General features: G+C 38.8%; 1 protein-coding gene across 2 annotated transcripts in view; it reads left to right on the top strand.

Moving 5' to 3' along the window:
* The window catches only part of LOC107870750 (switch-associated protein 70), a 44,530-nt gene extending 25,067 nt beyond the window's left edge, over positions 1-19,463 (top strand). For both annotated transcript variants that reach the window (XM_016717377.2, XM_047413052.1), the window contains 4 exons: positions 16,125-16,353; positions 17,393-17,620; positions 17,721-18,013; positions 18,808-19,463. In XM_016717377.2, coding sequence (XP_016572863.1) covers positions 16,125-16,353; positions 17,393-17,620; positions 17,721-18,013; positions 18,808-19,171 — 1,114 coding nt within the window. In that variant the 3' untranslated portion in view covers positions 19,172-19,463. The remainder of the gene's footprint in view (positions 1-16,124; positions 16,354-17,392; positions 17,621-17,720; positions 18,014-18,807) is intronic.
* The last annotated feature ends 1,302 nt before the right edge of the window (positions 19,464-20,765 follow it).

Here is a 20,765-nt window from a genome sequence, read left to right as displayed (position 1 = left end):
TCGGTAACATTCGATGATAAAGGGAGCACTTCAGCAATGCGCCACATAGTTCGGCGCATAACCGAGGTTCTCAACCCATCGTCGAGATGTCATCTTCCCCAAGTTTCAAAATGCAATCTGTTGCCTTCAATGGCATTTTTTCCAGGTTTTTCAACGTCCCCATGTTTCAAAATGTGACCCATGGCTTTTAATGGCGATTTTTCAATCATCGGTACTCAGACTTCCCCAAGTTTCATTACGTACTTAACAATACGACGATTTTTCCCTTAAGAACTACGCCACCTGATATATCATCGGGCAAAATCATCGATTTTTAGACGAAACCTACAATAATTTCAACTATTTACTCCAATCCAAGGCTTAAACAAGTAAACACATGCTAGCAAATTCCATTTTCAACACTTAATCGATAGTCATGAGGCTAAACTAAGTAGTATGCTATTTCTCAAGAACAAAAATAAAGTAATATATTTACGCACAAGTAAATTCAAAACCGAAAATTATGAACAATCAATTCATCAACGATTTTAACTCATAGTGCAAAAATAAAGTCGTAACCTTTCAAGTTTATGAAGACTTTGTCAAAGGATTCAAGAACTTTAACCCCAAGGTGTGCGTGTGATGTTGGTATGGTGATTCGTAGAAGTGAAGAGTGTGTATGCGCAAGAGTTGTTGAAGTGAGAGTGAGTAAAAAGAGGAAAATGAGGGAAATAAAAAGGATTTGAATAAATACCAAGGGTCAAGTGGTATTGGATAGTCAAAGGTCAAGAAATTCAAATAGTCACTTTAAAATCCGCTCAATTCGGGGTAACTTTTCCATCGCGGACTGCATCGCTATGCGTTGATGTTTGAGCTCAATTGTTGAATGTTACAGTGTGCTGGACCTTTGGTTCACATTTTGGCGAAGCAAATTGGCGATGGTTTTGTGTCGCCAAACACGTTGGTGATACACCAATTGGCACCTACCATCGCCAGTTGTAACAAATTCCTTGAGGTTGAAAACTCCTTCAGTGAGGGACTTCGGCGATGTGCCGTTTTGCACGGCGCATTGCCAAAGCCTTCTCAGTGGAGCTTGGCACACGATTTCCCAATTTTTTCTTCTCCGACATGGGTGATGTCATGTTCCCCGCATTTCAACCCAATCATTCACCTACACATCAACAAATATTATTTCAAACAAAAAAAAAAACTTGGGTTGCCGCCCAAAAAGCGCCTTAGTTATCGTCGTCGCACGGTGTTGTCCTTCATTCATCAATCATCATCGAGGTAGATCACCTCTAAGAAATCTGCCTTCGGGAGCAACTTATGATGGTGTTTAACCCGGTGCCCATTAACGTAAATCAGGATCTCGAGTCATCTTCCAATTCAAACTCTTTGTTAGGAAAACATTTCACCACATTGAAGGGATCCGACCTTGTTTTGAGTTTACTCGAAAACAACCTATATCTCGAGTTAAATAACAAGACATCATCACCTACTTTGAACTCTCGTTTTAGAATCTTGGCATAATGCCATCTCTATACGTTACATGTTGATACCAAATCAGCCAACACCACACAAAAACAAGATGAACACTAAGCTATGGATTTAACACAAACCGTGAACAAGATAGACAAACAACTATAATATTAAAAGAAAGATAGGTAACTTGACATACAAATGCATTAACACTATGAACCTAAGTGCGTATCAAACACAAAGACCCAAGAATTCATACAAGATAACACTAAGTTTTTACGGGACCTCAAGGGAATCGGAATTCCCAAGCAACCACCGTTTCTACGCTAGTTACCAACACAAGTGATGTCCACGCTTGTCACAAGTGAAATTCACACTTGCAAGACTCCTTTGCAAGACTCCTGTAAGAGCACTCAAAATATATCATCAAAGTTATGAGAAATGACCTAAAAGGTTCTATTTATAGTCTTGACTACTTATTACACAAAATGACCAAAAGACCCTTAATGAAAGCCACAAGAGGGGCGGCTTTGGAGTGTAGACTTGGGCAGCCTTGGAGTGTTTTGAAGGCCTTCTTGACACTTCAAGGCTTGTTCTCTTGGTTGGGCAGCCCCGAAGCTCGGGTCTCAACGTATTAACTTCCAACCATGTCCTCGAAAGCTAAGGAAAGCTAAGGTGCCTCTTTGAGCCGTATCATCCCCCCTTCTTGAAAAGGATTCGACCTCGAATCCGAACCTTGCAAAACAATAGGAGACACAAGCAAACATACTTTCCTCATGGCATGAGGGTTAAGGTTAGCAAAATCAATCAAAGCATCATGCCAAGGTTGCACCCATTTCATATATAACCAACGATCCTTTGTTATCAACAAAATGAATGTATCATACACTACACAAAGGAGTTGGTTATAGGAAGTCTTATGACACAAGGAAGCTACCAAGGTCGTAAGATACAAGTGTATCATTATTTCGCCATAAGACCATATCCAAGAACTCCCCCCTCTATCTAAAATAAATCCAACATCAACATGGATGTCATCAAATGGAAAGAGGTAGTAAAGAAAGGTATGAAGAAGATGAGTCTCGTCCAAGGTGTTTCCATACTTAAAGAGTAGTGAGGTACTCAAGAAATCTAGTAACCAAGTCAGTAGAAGTTGGAACAACCAAGGAAGGAGTCAATTAATTAGGATGCACATCACCCTTTCTCCCAAGACAACCCATGTTCGCACAATGCATTTTCAACACAAACATGGACATCATCATAAGCAAAGAGATAGAAAAGAAAAGAGTTTAGGAAACCATTCTCATCAAAATAACCCTCAAACATGAGTTCACAGTAAGATGAGACAAGACATTTGAAGCACATTACATCTTTTCTCTCCAAGCAACATCCCTCAAGAAGTACATTCACCAATGGAATTATGCTATTAGAGTAATTAGAGAATCCATGAGAAACCGAAATACTCTAATCCAAAGGGTATACCCAAGAAGTTGGGTGACTTCTTTTCACGGCACTTAGCATGCTTCTAAGAGTCCTTCCTATTAGTTCAACTTGTCCAACCATATAAGTGTGACAAGGATTAGGAAACCAAAGTCGTACAGAAGTACACACCAAGAACTCTTCTTAAGGCAAATAATAGATTGGGCATTAAGATTGTAAGGCCCACACAATTCAAGCACCAAAGGCAAACACCATAAAGGAGTCATGAAGACACTAATACACTCATGGTGACATGATTTCAATCAATTTCAAGGGTCTATTCAATATAAGGAAAATATCATGTTGTCTCCAAGGATCACTAGGAGTAGGAGGGGGTAGGTACATTGGAAGCAGCGCCTTGAATTTGTTTCCTTGTCCTCCATAGGTTTGACAAGTTCCACAACTAGGTGTTCCTTGTCACCCTCATTCAATTCGACCCTTGGTTCAACATTCTCACACAACTCTCCTTCTTGAGCCAAGTTCTTCTCCCCATTCTTAGTTTCCTCTTTCTTTTCATCCTCAATTTGATTAGGTTGGCCTTGGTTTAGTGGAGTTTGGGGTAGTGTAGGAAAGGCTTTTTGAACATGTCCACTCAAGGGAACTTGACAATTTGGAGGAGTTGCAAGTGTGGATTTAGGAAAGCTTGGATGTTCTATCAAGTTACCTAACTTCTTGCAAAGGGAACTTTCCATCCCTTCCACCTTCCCTTCCATCCTTGCCATTGCACTTTCATGAGATTCAAATCGTCTATCTAGGGCATCAAACCTTGCAATGATTGATTTAACCCAACTAGGCATTTCACCTCCATCCGCCATTGTACCTATCAAGAACCACTAAACAAAACAACACAAAACAACAAACACGTTCAAGGTTAGTAAAAAAAAAAACCTCACAAACTCTCAAGCTCAGACCTTTGAAGTATCACTCAATTGGCCTCACAAGTGTTGGTAACCTGCTTATACTCCAATGAGGTTACTTGGTTTCAATTGTGGCTCGAGGTCGGAATACATTCTCTTTTGAAACGACTCAAAGAAAATATGTACGGACTTGAGTCAAGAAACCACGAGTTACAAAAACAATAAAAGCACACGACGAAACGCTAAACACGAATGAACGAACACAAAAACTAACTTACAATCTAGTAGATGAGTACTAGCTTGCCAATTAGTATTGGAATCAACAAAATTGAAACTAATTGAATCAAGGAAAAGAAACTAGGAATTCCAAAATTCTTGAGCCTATGATGACGTGGCAGCCAACTATTGGTTGTTGAAATGTCTTTGAGGTTGAGAAAAAATTTTGCTACAAACTCGAGTGTTCAATCTTCAAATGATGGAGAGGAATTTTCAGCCGAGGTAGGTAGACAAACAAGACTTTAGGCTTCTTTTTCAAGATTCAAAAGTCTTGACCTACTTTCACTCTTTTGGTAAGACAACCTTTTTGGAAGTCTCGTCTCCTTTCCCTTTTTAGTCAATCTTGAAAAGTGGCCTTACTCGTTTATGGTAACTAGACTCTTTGGAAGCCTTTTTTTCTTTTACTACTTTGGTGTTGTCTTGAAAATGTTTCCAAGACAAACAAGAAGTTACACTTTCCTTTTCTCGACTTAAGATCAAACAACCTCTTTTGAAGTTTCTTCTTCAACACAACACAAGAATATCAAGAACAACAACAACAATAGTTGTCCACAAGGTTCAACTACAACTTGAAAATTTAGCTCAAGAACTTGGATCTAGACTCAAGAAGTGCTATTGAACAAGAAGCTAACACAAGAAACTGCCAAAACACATGAAGGACACCTAGATCTAAGAAGACTCAAACTTTCGGCCAAGACAACAACAAAAAGAACACACTTCTCGGCCAAGAACACCAAACTCAAGAACACCTTTTTTTTTTTTTAAATTTTCAACTAACCAAGCCCAAGATTGATCTTGTGGGAATAAAATCAGCCTTAGATTTGATACCAAATGATACCAAATCAACCAACAACACACGAAAACAAGATGAACACTAAGCTACGGATTCAACAGAAACCGTGAACAAGATAGACAAACAACAATAATATAAAAAGAAAGACAGGTAACTTGACATACAAATGCATAAGCACTATGAACCTAAGTGTGTATCAAACACAAAGACCCAAGAATTCATACAAGATAACACCACGTTCTTACGGGACCTCAAGGGAACTGGAATTCCCAAGCAGCCACCGACCGTTTCTAAGCTAGTTATCTACACAAGTGATGTCCACACTTGTCACAAGTGAAATTCACGCTTGGAAGACTCTCTCAAGAGCACTCAAAATATATCATCAAAGTTATGAGAAATGACCTAAAAAGTTCTATTTATAGTCTTGACTACTTATTAAACAAAATGACCAAAAGGCCCTTAATGAAAGCCAGAAGAGGGGCGACTTTGGAATGTAGACTTGGGTAGCCTTGGAGTGTTTTAAAGGCCTTCTTGACACTTCAAGGCTTGTTCTCTTGGTTGGGCAGTCCCCAAGCTCGGGTCTCAACGTATTGACTTCCAAATATGTCCTCGAAAGCTAAGGAAAGCTAAGGTACCTCTTTGACCCGTATCACTTGTAGAGAGTAAAGCTTTCGTAGGCTTTCAAACGAAACTCTTCCATTTCAGGGAGTTGGTCCACCCTCAACTTGGATGCATTCTTCCAATCCAAATTTAACCTTCGCAAAGCCCACAATGCTATGTGTTCAAGGTCAACAGGAAGGTGACAAGTTTTTTCGAACACCAACTGATAGGGAGACATGCCAATAGGGGTCTTAAACGCGGTCCTATAGGCCCACAAAGCATAATCAAGTGTTCGATCCCAATCCGTTCAACTTGCATTTACGGTCTTCGCCAAAATATCCTTTATTTCATGATTAGACACTTTCGCCAACCTATTGGCTTGAGGATGGTATGGGAAAGCCATTTTATGCTTGACCCCATATTTAGTAAGCAAGGACTGGAATGATTGGTTGGAAAAATGAGAACCCTCATAACTTACAATAGCACGAGGAGTGTCAAATCGGGTAAAGACTTACCTCTTCAAGAATAGAGTAACACTTTTAGCTTCATTGTTTGGCAAGGCAACAACTTTGACCCACTTAGAAACATAATCAACCACTACCAAGATGTAACGGTTTTCATACGAACTCACAAAGGTCCCATGAAGTCTAACTCCCATACATCAAACTATTCATCATCTATGCTTGGTTGTAAGGGCATTTCGTGCCGCCTCGAAATCCCTCCTTGCCTTTGACATTGCTCACACGTCCTTACTTAACTCATGCGCATCACGATACAATGTTGTCTAATAGAATCCATTTTGGAGGACTTTTGCAGCTGTACGCACACCACCATGATGGCCTCCAATCGGTGACGAATGATATGTATCAAGAATGACTCATTTCTCCCTCCATAGCTTACTTCCGAATCACTCTATCCAAACACTCTCTAAAGAGGTAAGGTTCATCCCAATAGTATCGTTTCACGTCATGGAGAAATTTCTTTATCTGATAGAATTTTAGGTCACCGGGGAGTGCTTCACACACTATGTAGTTTGCACAATCAGCATACCAAGGTGCTGCCTCCAAAATAACCATTACAAGTTCATTGGGAAACTCCTTATTGATCTCCAATTCATTCTTCCACACTTCATCCGATTCAAGACGAGACAAGTAGTCCGCTACTTGATTTTCACAATTCTTTGATGTTTAACTTCAGAGAGTTAAACTCTTGTCGGAGTAAGATCCACCTAATCAATCTCGGCTTTGCTTCTTCTTGGCCATTAAATAACGAAGAGCTGCATGATCCGTATGCACAACAACCTTTGTACCTAGAAAATAGGCATGAAACTTTTCGAAAGCATAGACCATGACAAACAACTCTTGCTCCGTCACTTTAATTGTGTTGGGCATCATTTAAAGACTTGCTAGCATAATATATTGGGTGAAAAAGTTTATCTTTTCGTTGACCTAACACCTCACGCAATGCCAACCCATTTGCATCACACATCAATTCAAAGGGTGATGCCTAATCCGGAGTCACAATAATAGGAGCCAACACGAGCTTTTTCTTGAGACAATTGAATGCCCTTAAACAATCACCATCAAATTCAAACTTCGCTTCCTTTTCAAAAAGCTTACACATATGATGCGCGATCTTGGAGAATTCTTTGAGAAAGCGTCCGTAAAATCCGGTGTGTCCAAGGAAGCTTCTAACACCTTTTATGAAGATAAGGGGAGGTAACTTAGCAATAACCTCTACCTTTGCTTGATCGACTTGAATGTCCCGACCCGAGATTTTGTGTTCGTGAACAATATCTGCGTTGACCATAAAATGACACTTCTCCCAATTCAATAAAAGGTTCGTTTCGACACAACGCTCAAGGACTTTACCCTAGTGCCCAAGGCATGATTCAAATGAGTCACCAACAACAGAGAAGTCATCCATGAACACTTCCATAGTGTTTTCCACTATATCTGCAAATATAGACAACATATACCTTTGAAAGGTGGCGGGGGCGTTGCATAGCCCAACGGGCATGCACTTAAAGGCAAAGGTCCCATAAGGGCATATAAAAGTGGTTTTATGGTTTTATCTTGATCTTTAGGGGCAATTCAAATTTGATTGTATCTGAAATACCCGTCAAGAAAACAATACCACCCATGCTCTGCCAACTGATCTTGTGTTTGGTCCATGAACGACATAGGGAAATGGTCTCTTTCGGTCCACAAATTCAATTTTCGGTAATCCATATGCACCTGCCAACCCGTGTCCTGACAGATAGGTACAAGATCATTGTTTTCATTTGGGACTATCGTAATATCACCCTTTTTGGGAACACATTGGACCAGACTTGCCCATGTACTATCTGTGATCGGGTATCCAACATCCGCATCTAGCTACCTGATGGTCTCATTTTTGACAACTTCTTGCATTGGTGGGTTTAGCCTTCATTGGTGTACCACACTAGGTACATGATCTACCTCCAACTTATTTTATGGGTGCAAGTACCGAAAGCAATCCCGATGATGTCCGCTATGGTCATCTGATGGCTTGGATGTACTTCCTCACAATTAATCTAATGGGCCTCCACTTGTCAAGGTAAATTATCTTTTGCAATGATGATAGGCAAAGTATTACCTTCACCCAAAAAGATATATCGGAGATGAAGAGGCAATGGCTTGAGCTCGGGTTAAGGGGGTTCAACAATTGAGGGTTTGGCGTGAGGAGTTTCTCGGTTTCTTAAGTCAAGGTCCAACTTACACGAATTTTTTAGTATAAGAACTAAGACCCGTCAATGATGCAACCTCCTCGTCATATTCCTCAATTTCATCTTTCCGGAGGTTCCACAAAACACTTACTAATGGACCACTCTCGAAATCAACTTCCATAGCATTAACCACTTCATCATCAATCACGTTGATAATGGAGATCACTTGCAAATTTATGATTTTTTTCAAAGACTTGCACACATGAAGGATACTTCTTCATTGTTCACCCGAAATTTCATTTCTCCACACTCACCACTAGCTAACACCCGATCGATAGCCAAGAATGGCCTACCAAGAATAATGGGGACTTCATGGTCAATCTCGCAATCCAAGATCATAAAATTGTCCGGAAAAATGAAATGGTCGACCTTCACAAGTACATCATATAGCACACCCATGGGCTTCTTTATAGAACGATACACCATGAGGAACTTCATAGTAGTGATCCCAAGCCTACCTTTCTAAACATGGCTAGCAACATCAAGTTTATACTTGCTCCAAGGTCACACGAAGCTTTCTCGAATTCGTACACTCTGATGGTGCATGGAATGATGAATGCATCCGGATTCTTTTTCATCATAACCATGGTGCTAGTCATTATTGCACTATAATTGTGTTTCACCTCAATTGTTTCGAAATCCATGACCCTCTTTTTCGTTACCAAGTCTTCTATGAATTTTGCATACCCGGACATCTTTTGCAAAGCTTCCAACAATGGTATGTTAACCTGAAAGGTTGCTAAATGTTGCAAGGAACTTGAATTTTGAATCATCTTTCTTTTTCTCGAGCCTTTGAGGAAATGGAGGACAAATTTTTATTTGTGGCTTTGAGACAACTTACTTTCATCCGATTTTGGAACATTATTATCAACCACTTGTGGTGTTTCTTCTGTCACTCTTCTCTTCTACCATTCTTGATTTCTCAACACACTGCTCTTTTTGCATGGTGACTTTTTCATTCGACTTATCAAGTCGCTTTCTCTTTCCACTCACTTGTTCATCAACTCTCTTCTCATTAGGGACTTCATCAAGATTCACAATATCATTACCTAGAGTCCTTCCACTCCCCGTGACAATTGCCATGACATGAGCATTGCTCTTCGGGTTTGCTACCGTATCACTTGGAAGTCATTCTTTTATTCCTTGCATTTAAATGAGAAGAAATTTGACCCAATTGGGTCTCGAGTTGTTTGATCGAGGCCGAGTGCAAAGTGACAGTTTGATTGAGTTGCAAATAGTCGTTTTTCATTTCTCTTAGCATCTTATCACTTGCTTCAACCCCCTAACAATCTTGTTATCTGAAGTAAATAAAGCATCACGCTAGTAACATGAAACACACCATTCGCCTCCGCGGGCGGTATCCGAATGGCACTAGCTCGCTCGGTATCTCCGAGGTGATCCTCCTCATCGAGATGCCAATCAAAAGTAACAGACTTGCTACCGTTTTGACTCATGTTTTCACCTGTATGAAACAAAAACAGCAAATAATGTAAAGTAAACACGACCAACTTAAAGTGACTTATAACACCAAAAAGAATGAACACTACATTTCATTCCCCGACAACGATGCCATTTTTGATAACGCTCAAGTTATACTATGAAGTATAGCAATCTTTGTCAATATAATTTTTTACCCAACAAGAGTCAGGGTCGTATCCACAGGAGATAAGAGCAATAACTTCACTTTTAAGTGTCAGAAGCACATCTCGGGTTGCACGGAATGTTAAAATTAAACATGAAAGTAAAATGGGGGATTATTGTTTGAGCAATTTTTAGTGTCAAGTTAATAGAATCAACGGTTAAAAGGGCAGTCCGGTGCACTAAAGCTACCGCTATACGCGGTGTTCGGGGAAGGGCCCCACCACAAGGGTGTATTGTACACAGCCTTACCTTGCATTTCTGCCAGAGGCTGTTTCCAAGGCTTGAACTCGTGACCTCCTGGTCACATCGCAACAACTTTACCAGTTACTCCAAGGCTCCCCTTCAATAGAATCAACGATTGGTTTGCCAAAATGAAATACAACAAAGTTGTAATCAAATAAGTTAAAAACACCTGGGGTTACGCCTTCTCGAGAATAATTGCATGCAGGGTAAGTGAAAATACACCTAAGATTTGATTGCTATTTATGATTAGGCATGGTAGATATTAGACATGATCTTTCATTCCAAAACCAAATTTCACATGAGTTTCTTTCGAACACCCAAAAGTCTACACCACCAAACAACCATTAGCCTCGAGATGAGTAATCTATCACTAGCATTACCACTTAAATGAGTGTAACTCAAGTTTCGTTAGCCAAATCTCATCACTCTTGTATCCTTTTTCAGGCAATACAAAAGATCCAAGCATAGACTAAGTTTGCAACCTCAATCTATAAATTAGGACATAAAGATTTAGCTATAATCATTAGACACAATCTAATACGAAGGTAAATAATCACTATCCACACAGAATGAATACTCAATACTGCATAATCCAAGTATGGAAATTAGCTACTCGTAATAAAAGAAGAAATTATACTAAATTCATCATCTATATTCGCTCGCCAAAGAATCCAAATGTTTCACAAGAAAACTCTAAATTCCAAGCTAAAAGTAGTAAATCCCACGATTAGGGTTTGATTACAAGTTCAAGCATAAGCAAAATTGACAAAAGATAGGATTTCTACTAACCAAAAAGGGCTAAAAAATGTGCTACATTATTACAAAAATACCACTGCTTGGAAATTTGGCTGAGCAGAGTCCATTGCTGAACAAGTCAGTGATGTACCGAATTATACGTGGCTCGATGATTTGTCATCATGTCAAGCTTCATTGGTTGGCTTCTGTTCCTTTTGGCGATGCAAGACTTGTGTCATGACCTAAAAACAAGGGTCATAATGGCGCTTGTCGCGGTGAACCTCGACAAGTAAGCCTATCACCCAAACTGATACAAAAGGGGGAAAAAGACAATAATACCCTAAGGCAAGGCTTCTTGAATGAAACTGAACCTACAATATCACAAATGCAGGAAGAAATAAATCAAAATACCGTACATTCCCAAAACATGGTGTCAATAGTGTAAGAACTACTAATACAATCTGAGAATCCAATACAAGGACAATCAAAATAGGATACAACTCTGTCTCTGAAATACAATAAACACAGTCTAACATGGATAAGATAGAAGTGACTTCGGACGCTTGAAATCAACCACTACTTTGAAAGCTCTAACAGTTGCCTGGATCAACAAAGCTGGGGTGCACTCGAACTAGGACCTGTACCGAAAGGGTGCAGTAGGCGTGAGTACGGTCCATTTGTACTCAGTAGGTATCATAGGCCGACTGAGCAAAGTAGATAATAAAACATACAAAATACACATTAAAGGCACGCCACCTGCAATCAGCAAATGTCCCACAACCGTAGCTCACACCATTTGCACTAACTGTTCTATAATATTCGCATATCATGCACCATCCGGGAATACAAGTATACCATTACACCACGTATAAGCAAAGTAAATGTGAACAACATATACGAGAATGTTACATACTAGTAAAGTAAGATATAACAATAGATAGATAACAAGTCAAAACAACGCATACAATCACATCACAAACATAATGAATAAATACAATAAGAATGATGATGATGATGATGCACGAGGTTGTCGCAAAACCTCCGAGACCATTGCACAATCTCCGTATGCACCTACGGAGCTAAAACTTCCCAACGTAGGACCCATGGGGGGTTCATTATCCCGTATACAATCCACGTCACTGTTGTAAAAGGTGAGCGCCTCGTCGCTAATGACGAATGGCGAGGCGAGGCGAGGCCTGGTTGCCTTTTCACGGCGTGGTGCTGCAACATTCAAAAGGCGTCACCTTTGTGAGAAAGGCGACATGGCGAGGCGAGGCGACATGGCGACAAAGGCGTCGTTTTTTCTTTTGTTTGTAAAATTAGGGTTTTAGGTATATAAGCTAATTTTAGGACTTATTTACCCATTTTGGCTCTACCAACTTACTAATTGGTGACTGCGGCTGCTACCATTTATCTCACAATTTCGATTACGGCGACCGGCAACGTATTCTGGTGAGTCCCACCACTCCGGTAAGCAGTGAACTACCGGTTTCTATTTTTTTCTCTTCTTTCTTCTTCTTCTTCTTAATTCAACGTCCAATACTTGTATTTTGGTTGTGTTTTTTTTTCTTCCTCTTTTTCTCTTCTTCTATTTTCCTTCCGGCTTCCACTGTAATACTGTATTCTGTAACAGTGTTACAACCTTACACTGTTACTGTAACAGTAACCAATAAGTTGTAGCCTTATTATATAATTTTTTTTTAATAACTTATATAAAATTAACATAGTATGATAGTAATATATTAATTGAATTGTTGAGTCATTTAAGTTCCAGAGTTTTAGTATCTATCTACTATCTATTTTTAATTCTTGACTTGAAATATTTCCTAATATATTAGTGTTATTGAAATTTTGATCATTTCTATATTATTTTAATTTTTTATATTAATTGTCACCGTACATTCAAAAGGCTATTGCCTCGCCGCGTGGCGAGGCGGGGCCTTGTCGCCTCTTGTCGCCTTTCACCGTCCAAAACACTGATCCACGTATCCATATTTTCTCCCCGGCACATTCCTCGGGGAGAGTTTTATAAGATGTTACAATATCTCTTCCTCGGCTCATCCCTGATGAGGGTTTTGAAAAGGTGCTGCACGCATCCATACACACTAAGAGCATGTCACCTGCAATCAGAAAATGTCCCACGACCGTAGCCCACACCACTTGCACTAACGGTTCTATAATATCCACATATCATGCACCATCAAGGAATACAAGTATATCATTACACCACGAATAAGCAAAGTAAAAGAGAACATCATATATAAGAACGTTATATACATGGCAAGATAGAAGAAACAAGTCAAAAAAACATATATAATCATATCGCAAACATAATGAAGTAAATACAATAAGAATGATGATGATGCACGAGGTTGTCGTACAACCTTCAAGACCATCACACAGTCTTTATATACACCTACGGAGCTAAAGCTTCCCGACATAGGACCTATGGGTGGTTCGTCAACTCGTATACAATCCACGTATTTATATATCCTCCCCAGCATATCCCTCGAGGAGGGTTTTATAAGATGTCACAATATCTCCTCCCCAACACATCCCTCGGGGAGGTTTTAAAAAGGTGTTGCCAGTGTTTCTCAGGTGTTGCCACGGTGATATCAATGTTTCATGAATGAGTATGATATGAGGATGTAATGCTCACAATCAATCGCAATGAGTATTTCCACAACCAACCACATGATGTATTTCCACATCCAACCACAATGATACATTTCCACAAACACGTGAGCCAATATCTACTCATTATTTTCCAACCATCCATGAATTTCCACATGTTTATATGCCAATAAAGTATGAATATATCACAGTATACAAATGGTACCACAACATGCTTTTTCATCAACAAGATACAATTATTCACATATGTATAAGGCTATCAACATCACAAAAGACCCTACACAGTCACACATATCACATAATATCTCGAAACCCACCATTATATCACATAGAGGCCCCCACACAGGCTCAACACATTAAGATAGCCAAATTCATGATTAGTTTCAATCCCCTTAACACATTTTGTATACAAATTAACTACTCAACTCAGTCTGAAAGAGTTAAGCCATAACCTACCTCAAATGTCGAAATTGGTTCGCTACATTTCAAACCCAAGCCTTACTCCGCACGAAAGGACCCGAAATCAACTAAAACATCAAAATATAGAATCTATGCGTCAATAGGAAACCAACGACACCCATATTGCCTAGTTTCAAGTTGGGGTCAAAATGGACACTCGAAACGGGTTTTCGAAAAAGAAGAGCAAAATCTAAACTTTGTTTCAACAATATGTTCCCCATGTTTTTAGGAGTCTACAGCTTAAAACCTAACCGAAACGAGGTTGAAATCGAAGAAAAAATATTTTTAAACTTTACCAGATAAAATCTTCGAAATTCATTCAAAATCAAGAATCGAGGTTGTTTTGAAGGTAAAATTGAGGAAAAACTAGTAATTATAGGATTGGGAATATTATTCAAGTGAAAAAGATTGAAATTGGTGTTTAAAATCAAGCCATAGGATTTTTGGGGTTTTAAGCAAATAATCAAGAAATTCCACCAAGAAAAGGGTGAATCTTACCTTAAATCGGATGATAATCGCAAAAATAAATGTTACCTTAGTCTCCCAGTCACCAATAAGCTTCAATTTTATGCTCTCACACTATTTTAGGGTTTAGCTCTCAAGGGGAAGATGAATAATGCCCAAAATCATAGAAAATGGCTCAATTTATACCTAGCCCAAACGTGTTACCACCCTTAAATCGACGTTTCGGATCTGCTGGCGCAGTGTGTTTAGCCATCCGCTGCACGGATCAAAAGATAACCACAGAAGTCCATAATAAGGCTCTCGAAGCCTCCAAAAGCCACAATATCACACAAATGGCACTAAAATGCATTGGAAACCGTGCCAATCAATGCGACACCCCAGAATACCACAATGCAACTACGGGAAGGGGTAAAATAGTCAAATCACACAAAAACACATGTTTCACATATTTCGTCAAAATTCAGGTCGTTATAACTTGGTCCACCGATTTGTTCGGCGATGCACCGAATTATTCATTGAGTCGCCGTTTTGCTTCTCTTTTTATTGGTCCTTTTCTATTAGAATTGGCGATGGAGGCGTATGTTCGGCAATCTGCCAATCACTTTGGCGATGCACCAAAGTGTTTCTTTTATGCCTTTGTACAATTTTTGCTTCAATCTTTCATCTTTTTGCCTCTTTTTGCTTCTTTTGTTTGCTATTTTTATCACTTCTAGAAATTTATCCCGAAATTAAACCAAATCAACATTAAAAACGCTTCAATTTAGCATTGAGGATATGTTTTCTCCATATTTTTAGGGCAAATGAGTCGCAATTTTCCGACTCATCAAATGTACAGGACATACATCATGAGATAGAGTTACTTAAATTCCCTAAATATGCTCATTTGGGTGTTGGTCTGTGTACATCCTTACCCTTTCCAAACCCAACTTGTGGAATTACACTAGCTACATTCTTCTTGTAGATAATTAGATTGAATGGACACCATACTCAGGTGCATTTTATCCATATCCTCATTCCATGAATGATATTTCATCTACATTCTTTTATTGCGAGATCCAGAACCAGACAAGTTTGGTGGTTGCCAAGCCTCCTAAAAGAGTGTGTAACAAGCCACCTCACATATTATATCTAAATAGGTTTTCTTGAGCTCCTGTAACCAAGTTGCTTGCTCTGACTCTCCAAAAATGTTGCCGCACCCGAACTGGATCCATCAAAAATACACTATATTTGGAGAATCTGACATGCACCCTTTGACATTTTTGAAGAGTCCGAGCAACATACCCTGTAACAGCTTTGCCACCTCACATTATATCTAAATAGGTTTCTTGAGCTCCTGTAACAGCTTTCTTTTCTCTTTTGTTCTGTTTTTCTTTTGTGGAGGAAGAAGATCCTTTTTCTGAGGGTGGTGGGTTGGGGGAGAGCTTTGCTCTCCCTTGTTCAGACAGACTTGATGACGTGTGCCTGGAGGCACTCTATTTCACATATGCCAGCCTCTTTTTGTTTGCTATTATTACTTCTTATCTGCTTTTCTGCATATTCAATCACAAACATTTCTGTAGAAGAGCTTTTGATGGTATTAAGTTTCAGAAGGCAGATTTTATCCCTCTTTTTCTTTTTCCTTTTTTTTTTTTCTCTTTTTCTAAATTTTGTACAGGATGCAACATATTGTTAATTTTATTATGGTAACATCTTCACTCTCTTATTCGTTGTTTTCCTCTTTCAATGTTACAATCAGTGCGACTCAGCTTGTCTTAAAGGCTCACAAAGAAGCTGTGAACTCGTTAAGTGGAAATGGGTCAGCAAAATTGGGAACAGTGGCAACTGTAGTCGCTGCAGCTAATTCAACTGCTCTTGAAGCTTTGAAGGAAATTGAGGCAGCGATGCAGATTGCAATGAGAAATGCTTTAGGAGCAATGATGAACCACACACCTGATGGCCCCATGGATGACCTGTCAATAATGAAGGTAAGGAAGTACTGCAATTTCCTTTTCTTTTAATCAGCAATATTTGCTTAGAAGTACAACTGTATCAAGTCAAACACATGCTTTGATGATGTGGAAATGACAGTCTCCTTCAAATCTTAAATTTCTGTTATGTTGTCTTAAATGATCTTCTGGTTAGGGCCTTGGTGTTGGTGAAAAGTAGGCACTAGCTGTTTGCAGTTCAGAACACGCTTTTCTTTTGATGTGTCTGAGCGGCTTGCATTTTTCATATGTTATATCTCCTATAAGAGGTATGGTTTTTAGGGGTCAGCTTTGGAATCTTCAGGTTATCTGTAGAAGCTTATTGCAGTTGTCTGCCACCTGCTTTTTTCGTTAGGCCTACCAGAAATAGGCAATGTTTTCTGGTGCTTTCACTGATTTATCTCAGGATCCTTAGTGAGAGGTTTCTAAAATTGAGCAATAGGGATAATAAGGGGCCGATCCGACAGAAATGAAGTTTGAACCAAATAAAGCCCACTTTTTTTGCCTTTCTTGACAGATAGTATAAACAACCTACTCGCTTTTCAAATTACATTGAATCAATACACTCAATTGATATCTTAAAACCATATCATTCATCTTACTTTTGCTACCAACAATCTGAATAATTGCATTGATAACTGATGGTCTGAACTGGATTAGGGATTGAATACACCAACAATCAGCTAATTTTGTTGGCCGACTCATTCTGTGATTGTGGCATCATCATATTGAACAGTATAGAGACTTGGTCTGCCACTGAGATTTGATAACATTGTATTATTACCTATTTTTGACTCGCATCATCAAGAATTCTTCATGCGCTAGAAACTCTGAGGACCTGCAATCTCAAATACAGGGGACTTGAAAATAAAGTGAAGAGGTAGAGAATCTTGGTGGAATGGCAAAGAATCCTGTTTCAATTCCTGAAGTGGGTTCTCTATGTTAAGGATTTGGATAAAAATACATATTCACAGTTAGTCAACAACAAAGTGAATTGGCAAATTTACAAAGGCATTGATTTATTGACTGTCTACTGCAGGAGACTCTGAGAGTTAAGGATGAAGAGTTGCAAAACCTGGCCAAGGAAATACGTGCGAGGGATTCAACGATAAAAGAGTTAGCAGATAAACTATCTGAAACCGCCGAAGCCGCAGAGGCTGCTGCATCTGCAGCTCAAACTATGAATGAGCAAAGGAAAATTGCATGTGCCCAGGTTGATCACTTAAAGGGAGATTCAGAAAAGCAACTGGAATTGTCAAAGTCCAAGGTACTAATACCATATCATTGCGTGCAGTTATATCATGTATATCATTGGCGATTAGCTATTACATCGTATTCGAGTCATGTTCTTGAATGTTATATTGTAGCTGAGGGAGTTCGAAGAAAAGTTTATGACCCTGAGTAAGGAAATGGATCAACTGATAAAGCAGAGAGATTCGGCAATTCAAGAAGCACATTTATGGCGTTCTGAGATCGCAAAAGCTAGAGAACAGGCAGTAATACTGGAAGGGGCTGTTGTTCGAGCGGAAGAAAAGGTCAGACTAATGGAGGCTGATACGGAAGCTCGAATAAGAGAAGCTTCACAAAGAGAGGCTGCTACTGCAAAGGAGAAGCAAGAACTGCTGGCATATGTGAATATGTTGCAAGCACAATTAACCAGGTTTATTATATTATCTGTGATGAAGATTTCACCGACTACATTGTTTGCATAATCCTTTTGCCCTGTTCCGATTTCCTTGAACGTATTACATGAAATTTTATCGACCTACATTTAAGTATGCTTTGAGCAGGAAGAAGGTTGGGGAGAGGGCATGTCAATCAAAAGCTAATCTTTGTAGGAATTCAACAATTACTTAACCCATGTATTCCCACTAGAATCTTTGTGGGAATAGTGTACCTTTTTTGTAAGTTTTTTTTTTTTTTGAAAAAATTACCTTAAGAACACTACTTCTCTTTTCGAAGGTATTAGGAGCCTAAAGAGTTTAAGTGGAGATAAATCAAAGGCATAAAAGTTAAATCTTCTGGAATAGCAACTATGATTTGCATTAACCAATGGAGGATGAATCTTCTAGCACACACATTTCTTCAAGTGCTGCTTTACAAGCTTACATGTATTAGTAATATATCCTATTTAGTATTATAGGGTGTATAACTAGTTCATAACAAACCATGGTAAGGGCTATCAATACATGGATATGCATGGTTAAAGACAAACTACCCAATACACCAAACCAAACAGTGGATAGAGAATAACTTCTGCATAACTAATCTCAGCATTACTAAATACACCCTATTCAATACCATTCTTATGCACTCTACCATACAACCCCTGAAGTGTTTGGGAGGATGGATCTGCTTAGTTCCCAGCTGTACTTTCTATATTGTTGATGGTATTATTCTTCTTCTTTGGCTTAGAGGTTAGACTAACTTGAACAATGATTTTCCTCTCGACAGGCAGCATGTTGATATGAATCAAGTGTTTGAGAAGACAGAGTCTTGCTCAAGTAGTATTAGTAACTTACCACAAACCAAGCATGTGGATTTATCAGAAGAGAATGTGGACAAAGCATGTCTACGTGTTTCTAGGGCCATCGATCATGTGCCTCCAGAGAATGTAGTTGATCTAGCAGTAGATCAAACAAACCATCAGCCGATTGGAAATGGTGAGTGGAGTGATATTCAACCAACAGAGTCGAGAATAGCTGATGTAAGAGAGGTAGCATCTGAAACAGAAAGGAGCAGCTTAGACATACCAGTAGTAGTCACATTACCTTCAAACACGCATCAAGATCAAGGGCATAACTCTCACCAGCCTTAGCTTTCTAATGCTGTCAAAGGAGCCCCATACATCACATAGATGATAGAACCATATAATCCAATGTCAAATGTGCCTCAAGCTAGCAACTTTCTGCTGATCTTTAGGACCTTATTGAATATTGCACTTACAATTATTGTCTGTCAGCGTGTTTAGTTTTGTGCATAGTATCTCTCCTCTTTCCTTTTAAGCTTTTTTATTCTTGAAGGATGAGGTAGCCGAGTCTTTTGTGATGTTTGAAGAATCTAAATAAAGCCTTGTTGATTGTGGATATTCATACTAAAAGTTTGTATCAGTCCTGGACTATGTTCCTAAATATTTGCATCTTATACTGTGATACCGAAGGTTTGAGCCAAAAATTGCCGTCTCGTCTTAAAAGCCTATTGTTATGTAGAGTAGTGCTGCAAATGAAGAGAAACGGCAAGTAGTTAACTTCTTGAAAAACAAAATCTGATCTTTTCCAAAAAAAGAAAAAGAAAAGGACTGATGGTGTAGCAATGTTTTTAATTTGATTTCAGACTCACCGACAGTTGTCTTTTCCACGAGTTTAGATAAAAATGCTCATAAGATGCGAGTACGAACTTTTAGGGGCGAGCCAGTGCAGATCTCTCCATGTTTTATGAGTTGGGTTGCCCATAAAGTACTATTGAATCATCAACATATTGGCATGATGATTTGGCCTTGAAGCTCATTGTTGATATGGTTCTTAAATTGACATGCTTTTTAAAAGAAGGAAAACTTGCATTAATGCTAATGACATAAAAGAAATATGAATAAGGATTTCAAATTTAATTTGATAAAGTACGGCATTAGAGTGCTATGGGATGTAAATAATTTATACTCATTTGTATTTATGCTTTAGGGCTAAATAGATTGAATTACCGCTTGTTGAAAATTTGAGTCTTAAATTCATTTGTTAAATGCTTTAATATATTCGAGAAAAGATTTTGTAATTGATTTTGTACAAATGGTTCGAATGGGTTATGAACGTCATGATTTGATGAAAATAGATCCTTTAAGTCTATAAGGCTATGAATCTATTTTTGAAATGTCAAGTGTTATGGCAGTCACTAATGGAGGCAACTGCTAGCGATAGTTGAGTGATAAGTGCTCGTTGTTGAAAAACTACACATGCTGGTGTAGGGGACATATCAAGGTTAAGCCGAGGTTACAAGTTAATGTCTCCCCTTTAGAGGGCAAATTGAGTGTTACTAAATGATGTAGGGCTAAGTTGGCTCGTAGGACATTAGAGGAAGTTGCACGCATAAATACGGTTAAATACTTTAGGTTGATCACCCAGTAGAGGTTTTATTGTCAGTATCGATATAAACTCCCAGTAAAATGTGACAAAGAATTCCAATACATTTAGGTTGAGTCGAAAGTGATTTCAAGAGATTCATTTCATTTGAACGAAACTTAGGCCTTGTTTGGCCACAAAAACTCAAGATACAACTTGAGGTTGTATCTTGGAAAAGTGAAAACAAGTCTCAATCTGTTTTTACTCACTTTCCGAAAAGAAATTCAAAAACAATTTCATATTATATTCATGGCCAAACACAACTCCAATTCCGTCTTTTTTTTGTTTTCATGGCCAAAA

This window comes from Capsicum annuum, chromosome 5, assembly GCF_002878395.1.
Source record: "Capsicum annuum cultivar UCD-10X-F1 chromosome 5, UCD10Xv1.1, whole genome shotgun sequence".
Lineage (NCBI taxonomy): Eukaryota > Viridiplantae > Streptophyta > Magnoliopsida > Solanales > Solanaceae > Capsicum > Capsicum annuum.
The sequence above is the reverse complement of the archived record's forward strand: the minus strand, read 5'-3'. Positions and strand labels throughout refer to the sequence as shown.